This window comes from Pseudomyrmex gracilis, unplaced genomic scaffold, assembly GCF_002006095.1.
Source record: "Pseudomyrmex gracilis isolate BER0280 unplaced genomic scaffold, ASM200609v1 scaffold_1334, whole genome shotgun sequence".
Lineage (NCBI taxonomy): Eukaryota > Metazoa > Arthropoda > Insecta > Hymenoptera > Formicidae > Pseudomyrmex > Pseudomyrmex gracilis.
Genome location: NW_018021918.1, coordinates 1 through 9,606, shown reverse-complemented (window position 1 = coordinate 9,606; position 9,606 = coordinate 1). Strand labels below are relative to the sequence as shown.

Genomic DNA, 9,606 nt, shown 5'->3' with positions numbered 1-9,606 from the left:
CTAACATAAAACATGTCAAACACAAAATTAACATTCGCTGAACGTTTTCATGTTACTTGGGATTAGTACTTAAGAAATAGCCAGCATTGACAGTGTTTTCTATACTCACGTTAGTACAGATGATAGTCTGTCACGTAACAAAAATCAATCACTATGTATCACAATTGAATACATCACAATATATTAATTGAATACAACACAATATAAATGTAATATATTACAATGGAATATTACATATTTTGGTACATTACAATGTAATATTACACAACAAATGCAACAAAATATTCACTTTGTGAATTCTTTACTAAAACTTATAAAAGTGTTACTTGTTTTGTGTTGTATTGAAAACTTTGGCACAAAAACACGTGCTCCGCAAAACGAGTTATTTTAAAGTTGTTCTATGATAGTGTAAAACGCAATTGCAGTCACAGATCTCGCGGAAGTGACCAATCGTGCGATTGAGTGATTTGATAGATGCAATTTATCAATTTTGTGAGACTTACATTTGCTTTTTGCGACTACTATAAAACGATCTTTATGTTTGCAGATTTGTAGGTAAAAGATCTGTCATGTAACCCGACAGATATACACATGCATAATGGTCATATGCGCACGCGTCATAGTGCAGCACTCTGTATCGGAAATTTCGTGAATTACGTAATGCTTCTCGTTTCAGACAGAGTGATAGTATGTGATATCAAATACACATCATCACGATCTCAGATTTCTCTCATCAATGAGGTAGTCAAATTATAATTTGAATAGCTCATTTGATTTGGTTTTGTCGTATGTTTGGCGCTAATTTAGTACAAATACTTACATAAGCTTAGAAATAATTCTACATACATGAATATATGGTGAGGTTACAGAAGAAACTGTATAAGAAAAAATTTGTGCTGAAATTTGACATTCCAAAGAACAAGCGCCAATTCTTAGTACAATTTACTTATTTCTAGAGAAGCATTTTGGATTTGATGCAGTAAATACGACACAAAATCTGATTTAAGAAACGTCGGTTTACAGGTGGCTATAGTCGGTATCCAATACTCTCTTAAAGTCATCAATGACCGGATAAAATATCTGATTGCGAACAAAATTAACGGAATATCGGACAATTTGGAGACCACACTAATTTCAAAAACCTTTAAAAAGTATTTCATTGTACTTTTTATGAATGAATTATCGCACACAATTTCAAAATTGTTGAAAACGGAAGATGGAAATATCGTAGCTTATAGAAGTCTCAATAAATTAAATCGATTTATTAAAAATATCAAAAATCTTGTAGATAGTGAACAAAACGTAACACTTATAGAGCCTGAGATTAATCTCTATTTTTCAATAATTCTTAGAATTTACGCTGGAGGAAGAAGCGGTATGAAAAAGATCTGATCATATTTGATAGATATACGAAGTATTGCGAGACAAACTCCAAGTGCCTCGGTTGCCTAACAGGGAAGGCAACGGCCCGGAAACCTGAAGATTCCAGATTCGACTCTTGGCTGAGGAGTTTTTTTCGCAATATTTTAAAAATTAGTTAAGGGGATATTGGAGACCCTGCATATATAAGATGCAAAATTTGCATCATATATCATTTAAAAAATTGTTATTTTAATTTCAAAAAACTCACGTGAAAAATATTACCCGTTAATACATACATATATATATATATATATATATATATATGTATATTGTGACGTTTTTCGCGGTGGTAACGTAATTCTCGCGCCGCTCCCCCGCAAACGGAGATTACTTCCCGGGACTTAGGTGAGCGTCCGCGAGAGGACAACGTCCAATCACTGGCAGGACAGAAAAGATGGCCCGGAACGAGCACCGCCTGGTCGAGTCGACGAATACTTGGGTGTCGNTTTGGGCGCCAGACGCGGAGTCGCGTCAAAAATCAGCGTCACTCGGCACGACGGGCCGACTAGCTCTTTTGGGAACGGAGAGGGGCGGGGTTTAGCAAAAATTCGGAATACAGGCTGTTCCTTGACCTCGCGATAAGAAGCTCAAATAAAGAAAAGAGAGTTGTAATTAATCAGCCCGAATTAATAGTTAATTGACAGTTTATTACGCGCGTTGAAGGGCAAAAATAATATAAAAGAAATAANATAAGAAATAGTAGAAAGAAAAGATTGGTTACAAAATGATATGAAAGCAAAGATAACAGGAGTGATAATAAAGAAAAAATATATAGGAAATGTAAAACAGAGAGATGAATAAGCTACTGCGGGGTAGCATCCGAAAATAATACAAACAAAAAGAAGACACGGAGTCCACGACGACTTACAATAATTAACAAACCGTGTCACGCGAGTTAACGAGACAAATTAATGAATCGAAACGATACCGCAAAGGTACTGGACGCGATACGGTACTCGAGGATTCCAGCCGAAAGATAACAAGCGCAGGCACTAAAATATAGCAATCGCGGGGCGCAAAGCTAGAGGCAGGCTAAACAGCTAGAGAGTGCAAGCAGATGTGCAGGGCAAACGCTAAGCCGCAATAAAATAGCGTGCAGTCGCCTTTTTACAAGCCGTGGATCAACCCGGACTTACTTGTTACGTTGAGAATCGCAATTTGGTCGACTGGCTCACTCTGCCGCGCAGTTTTCGCCGGTTTCGTGTCGCTAGGCCCAAAAGATTAAATCGAGCCGATTTCTCAATCTACGCGCATGCACTCGAAAGAAAATACTCGCGATACAGAGCGAAGGAGGTGCGACGTCGGAGTGGCTTCTCCCGATTGTTTATCACAAAATGATTAAAAACGCTCTTTATCGCTCTTATCTTGGCGTCAGGAAAATCGGCGATACGATACGTTGCTCGACCGCGAATAATCCCGGACAACTTATACGCTCGAAAGGCGACACGCATTCACCGTACGCTCGCTAATAGTTCGGCGATAATTGTCCTGAAAATTCACCATCCGAAACTGTCGTTAATTTGCACGTTAATTCGGCACAATATTCCTTACCGATTACCACCGTTTCCGATTCGCACACACCTGACTCTAGCCGATCACACAAGAAAAATCCGATTTCGTTCTGACGATTTCTTACCGCGGCGGCGGATTGCCGTCGGTAGCCGAGACCCGACGGTACGCAAGCGATACGTCTCGATAATCACGGCACGCGCACGCGAATACGCTTGCTAGACAAACAAAACAAAAAGAAATAGAAAAGACGGACACAAATAACGCGAATAGGCTACTTGGTGCCGGATCGCCACTCCAGGGCTTGACTTAGGTTCGCGAAATTACAATGAAACATGCACTTAACTTACGAATCTACAACTACGGCCACGAAGCCCCGTGAAGCCCGATTCTGGCCGCTGTCGAAAAACAATCGTGAATACGGCCCAGGATACGTCCTTGCCGTTACAAACAAAACGCGAAAAGCAAGCGACCAGCCTCGACACGAGGCCTGTGCAACTCGGATTCGTGGCTAACAGAACTACAACGGGCACCTCACCGTCGTCGGTTGCTCTCCGGCATGTCCGGTCTTCTCCGTCCGGATTAACTCGTCGGCTTTCCTTGAATCCGCCGGGGTCACCCTCTCGACGAGAATCACTTCGCCTTCAGTTTGAAATCGCGGTACGGCAAACTACGTAAACGGCACGGAAGATTCGCGTACGTACGGGAGCCCGAAAATATGCGTGTGTCTCGCACAGCTGTTCGCGACCAAGAGCAAGAAGATTTCGTTCGATAAGCGGTCGATACCCCGAGTAGCGCTAAGGTCGCGCGGGGTAGGTCGCGGGGCCAATCAGGTCGCAGGATNAGCGGCGCGGCTCGCAAGCTCGCTCGCAGGCGGCAGGATCAGCGGGCCGCGAAATTTGAACGCTCGTAGTGTCTATAACTAATTTACAGCAGCATAAGTAAAGCAGCAAGCAGCGGGGCGGGNTAGCAATCCAAGGGATGCAGCAATGAGATAAGCAGCGGGTCCTCGAAACCCTGCAGCAGAATGGCAGGAACACCGCACGTCTCAGCGTAGGCCGGCTCGTTGATGGTTCGTTCCGCCGTTCCGCCCGTTCCGCTAGGCTAAAGCGCCGAGGTTCCGCTGTGGCCTCTGTCTGCAGTCACCTACCCTGGCTCTCCACGTGACCGGGAAGTGAGACTTCGCGCCTCAGTTCCGCTCCCTCTCTCTCTCTCTCTCTCGTACGGGTACCGCCGTTGTCTTTGACGAAAAGTCCCTCGATGTTTTCATGACGGTGAAGCGCCGCAATTACATAAAATACAAAAATAAAAATAAAAGACTATTCTAAGCGGATGCATGCAAGCCCTGGAGGATCTTGGCGCTCGTTTTTCAGCTCGTTTTCCCGGGCTCCCGCGAAATCTTTTAACTTTTGTGACGGGGAAAGAGCGGCGCGAATACCACATCACAATATATATATTCTCACATTTACGCACAACATTCTGCGAACGGTTCTTCATGTCTTTATATTCATATATTAGTAGTTTAAAAAAACGTAGTTTATAAGTTGCAATGTAATGATTGCGATGCTTCGTGGGCCAGACTATGAGACAACTCAAGACTAGGGTTTCCGAACACAAAAATCAAATTAATTGTTGCGTGGAAAATGTTTCTGTAGTTACACAGCATAGAATTGACACGGACCACAATTTCGATTGGCAAAATGTCAAAGTCTTGGACACAGAATCTTCTTTTTTCAAGAAATCCGTTTCTGAGATGATATACATCAAATTATAAAGCAATTTAATTAACGTCATGTTGGACACAGACAAGCTGAAACCATAGTTTTCAGTTTTGGAAAATTACAAGGTGACAATCTTCATTCGGTTCAAGCGTGGTGGGGGTGAGACCGTTACATGTACTTTAAATATGGAGAGGGCTGTTCAGTCTCAGTTGCATTTAAAGCGAGAGGATGTTTTGCATTCTCTTGCGTAATACTAACGGTTTACTTAACTGCCACTTCCGCCTCTCTTTTTCTCATACTGAATATCTATGTAGCGTATCTTTTTTCTTGTCCATATTCTTTATGATGTCAAATAGGTCATGAATTTTTTTTGTAATTTTTTGTTAAAACACTGAGGAAGATCCCATAGTGGATCGAAACGTTTGTTAACATTTTTTAAACTCTCTGAATTAAAAAAGAAGTTTATCCGAACATCAGGTGTTAGCTTGTTATTGCCTTTTTTTTATCTTTTTATCTAATAAAATAGTCACTGAAGAAAATTCTAATATGCATCGAAATGTTTAGCATCATACTTCAAACAAATCATTGAAACACGGACATCCGGTTTTACGGCTCATATCGTCTCTCTTTTTATTCATAGTTTTTTCTTGGCTAGTATTTAAGTTTGAATATAATCACAAATTCTAGCAATTTATTTTGCACACAGAGCAGAGTTTACACTGAATTTTTGCTTGTTTTTAGTGATGGGAAAGATCGAAAAAGAAAAGGAAGATCTCAAAATCGATCTACGGACATCTCACATGGAAATATCAGGATTGCGGCAAGAAGTAGAAAAAGGAAAACAAGAAGAAAAACGTCTTAGGCAGACTATACATCAGACGGATATAGATGTTGGACGTCTAAAAAAAAATATCGACAATGTTATGAACGAGCGTGATATACTCGGAACGCAAGTGATCCGTCGGAACGATGAGATCAGCCTCCAATACAGTAGAATAAAGGTTTGTTTTCTGCGTAAATTCTACCAAAAAATGTACATATTTAAAAAATTGTTTGATAAATATTCGGATTTTACTTCAAAATGTGATAACAATTGTGACGTGGCATGGTGACTGCACATGCACTCGCTCTCCTCTGTCACAAAAAGGTGCCTCGAACTCCGTAGAAGAGTCCCTGAGGAATCGCACCCGGGAACCCACCAATCTTCCGGAGCTAACTTAGTTCTAACAGGAAGATGGCACAAATTGCGAACTACGGAATTGAATGAGCCATAGTTCATTTGAAAAAGATAGAGGATGTAAAAAGTATAAAGGGTTTTAAATGCATGGGCCTTAGTTTCGAAGAAAAGACCCCACACTAATTTTATGTACATTTGGATTTTGGTTAAATCAACTGATTTCCTTATATGTTGTAGTTTATGATCTGCTAAATAAAACATGTAAGACTTAGAGCAAAAAAATAAACAGTTTTTGTGTTTAAATGGCCTAAAATCATCTTACTATAAAATACTCGATAACTTAGAAACAGCTGACTCAAAAGGGATAAATTTTAACTGTTTTAAAGATCTCAATAAGGGCCATAGAAATACGTAAAAAAAGATGAAGAGTCCCGCTTACAACATTCCAGACGACCTTGTTCTGACCTTGGCGACATCATTCAAGGTCAAATTGATAAAGCCACGCGTGAACTTGAGTGCGTTCCGTTTCATGCATATAGTACATGCTAACGTATACTATAGAATCATGAACGCATATGCATGAAACGGAACGTGCCACATGACGCAAAGCATTATTACCTTTCTCTCTCCAACTTACACTTTTTATGTATTTATATCTTTTTCTTCTTTCAACGCGCTCGTATATGTACGCCATCTGTTGGAACTTATACGAACATGCACACAAATTTGTCCCACGACGACCATAATAATTTCACCGCGCTCGTATATGTACGCCATTTCGTAGCAGGCATACGAACATGCACACATTTTTAGTAGGACGACGAAAACGACTATGACGTTTCTGAATGTAAATGTTACGTCCTGGGGACTCCACGGTCCCCTTTTTCTTGCAACGCGACGCGCCAACGCGTAACAAACCCTTTTCTTAGTAAATAATGAAAAGCAATCGATAACTCAAACGGATCTCTTATCGTTTGGAAACTTAGACTCTAAACGATAAGAGAGCAAACGGAAATCATATCGGCGCCCGAAAGGATAACCCACGCCTAGTAATAACCCGAAATTTTGCTACAACGAGCAACAAAAATTTATTGTTTAAACACTCTGAACAGCTTTCCAAACAAACCCGGATATCTCCAGGCCAAGAAGAACACCGCTTATAAAATTTAGAGCAGCCGGAGCAAATACAACTCCGACGCTACTAAAATTTTATTATAAGCAAATAGCAAAGGTGTGATCGAAAAACCAACACTCTCTCTTTTTCCTTCTCCGGAAAATCGGACAAGCCGAGAGATCGTCGCCGATTGGCGATCTCATAAGTTTACCCGATCAACTAATCAACAAATAGAAACCAGCGAAGCTCGACCGAGTTTCGCTTACTCAAAATTATATAAGCCGGGACTCTCAGGAGTCAGATAGAGCTGCAGATTTTAGAAGTACCACAGCGAGTTCTCTAAGGGAGTGAGTAAGACAGTGAGTGCAGAAAGTGAGATCCCAGAGTGAACTACTGTGCCGCAACGGCCCAGAACCTTTTATTAATCAACATCACTGGTCCGCAGCAAATAGTAAGTCCACATTGTAATTATTTTCCTTCGGAGGTTCCACTTTTCGCGAAATTAACGTCTGACTTCGTGAGTGATTTTCAGAGAAATCGAGAAAACGGTTAAAATAAACAAATAGATAGACACGCTCAAAAATTCGGTTTTATCGTAAGGGCTACTCGCGGTATATAGCCGTCTCAGGTGGCGTCCGAACTATTTCTTTCTCCTCCTTAAATCACGGAAACAAACAAAGCCTACTTATCTCCGAATATCAGTCGTAGAACCATGACACATTCAAATTTATTCCTATCATTAAATCTATCGGAACCTAAGAAATGAAACAAAACCGAATTTGTCAACTGACATAAGAAAATACATTTCTAAGATGATCTAAGTTGCGTAAATATGGGTTAAAGAGGCTGGCTGTACTAAACACCTCGCATTCCCCTTCTCTTTCACACTTGCACTCTAGCTTATAGATTACTTTGTACAAAACGATTATGCGCTCCGTGATTGTATTAGTTTCAACACACCTGTCTGTTAGTAATTTGCTAAGATTTTGATTTGTTTTTTTTTTAAATAAATATAACTACTTTATAATGTGTGGAATCAAACTAAAAAGTTATTCTTTGTTATCCTTCTCTCCGTACAATCCACTCTCACTTCCTCGTTAAAATCGCTAGGTCCTTGGTAAATGAGACTTGCGTCTCAGACCTAAAAAGGGACCAACGAGCGAGTGTTCGCTAGACAGAGTAAGATCGGCGTACGCCGTTGACCTGTCGACGAATATAAACAAACTCTCTCGACTCTTTCACAGTGAGACTTCCGTGTCCACTGTAAAAAGATATATGGAAAACGACGCGTTTACTGTTGCGTTTCACCACAGCCCGACCGTATCCATGGACCAGGACGTAACATAAATTTCATACACATTTTCGTTTATCTTCCATTATCTCCATTCAGAAGCCACAGACCAAAAAAATGCAAGAATACTTTTTTTTGAAATGTTTTATTCTGAATCGATTAAGACCAAAACAAAATTGATCGGTTCAGTCTTTATTTAAATATTGTCCTGAGAAAACCTTCCTATTCTTAAAATGCATGAGTCTCGCGTATGAGACAGTGTGCTCGCGCAGTTCGAGCGCCATTTTGTTGCGCGTGAACTTTGCGCGAGGCACTACCATGCCTCTTGATTGCTTTGTAATTTGATGTGTATCATCTCGGAAACGGATTTCTTGAAAAAGGAAGATTCTTTGTCTAAGTCTTTGAACAAAATATATAATTATAAAACAAAAAACCAGAGAGTCTGTGGTCTAAGTTATATTTTTCTATTATTATTTTTACATTGTACACAGTGCTGAAGATGATCACTAATAAAATTGATCAAATCGTCCGGAATACACTGCGTTTATGTTGTTTTTGATCGTTTATCTTTAACTTGGACCACAGGCTCTTTGGTTTTTTGTCTTATAATTTATTTTATGGAGCCGTTATTGAAATACTATTTAATATATAATTTAACTATTTAATATATAATTAGTAGAGGTTGTTTATAGTCAATACAAGTTAATATGCTGGATATATGTGCAAATATATTTTTAAACGTGTAAATTAATATACATAGATAATTAAATTGATTTTAATTTAAGAGGATGTTTGTTAAAATGGTTTCCTTAGGTGTGGCATGGCAACTTCTTTTAAAGTATCCATGAGTAAGCTCTCGTCAAAAGTACGTTTCTTATCAAAGACGTACGTAGAACTGGCAAAAGCCAAAAAGATTTGTTCGCATTGGAACCCGAATCAGAGTCCACGGATTCAAACTCCGCGGTGCCGAAGTTTCTTTTGCTCTAATTCGAAGAGACCTCGAATACTAAGCTCAAAATTATACGGGTCGCAAAAACTTTGTCTTTAGTGAAAAAGCTAAGCGGGTTGTCAGCACACTAATCGCAATAAGAAAAATACACCGAAAAAATTGTATTCTTGTTTTGAGGATATCCCACTTACTTTAAGTATATTTTATACTAAAATAGGCGCCAAGAAGAGTTTCTTATTTTAAGAGGAAAATCCTCTAAATAGTAATATTGATAAGAATATATACTGATTAGAATATATACTAATAGAATGTATACTAATTAGATTTATATATATATAATCAGTACGTAATCTATATCTTTTGCATTAATAACGATATTTTGTAAGATTTTTTAAATAATTTTATTTTTATTACATTTTAAAG

At 39.3% G+C, this 9,606-nt stretch overlaps 1 protein-coding gene across 1 annotated transcript in view; it reads left to right on the top strand.

The window, feature by feature from the left end:
- The window catches only part of LOC109862074 (cilia- and flagella-associated protein 58-like), a gene marked incomplete at both ends in the record, with an annotated part of 27,740 nt that extends 22,087 nt beyond the window's left edge, over positions 1-5,653 (top strand). Inside the window, one exon of the mRNA XM_020441971.1 lies at positions 5,394-5,653. Within this exon, the coding sequence (XP_020297560.1) occupies positions 5,394-5,653 (260 nt within the window). The remainder of the gene's footprint in view (positions 1-5,393) is intronic.
- Positions 5,654-9,606: the final 3,953 nt, after the last annotated feature.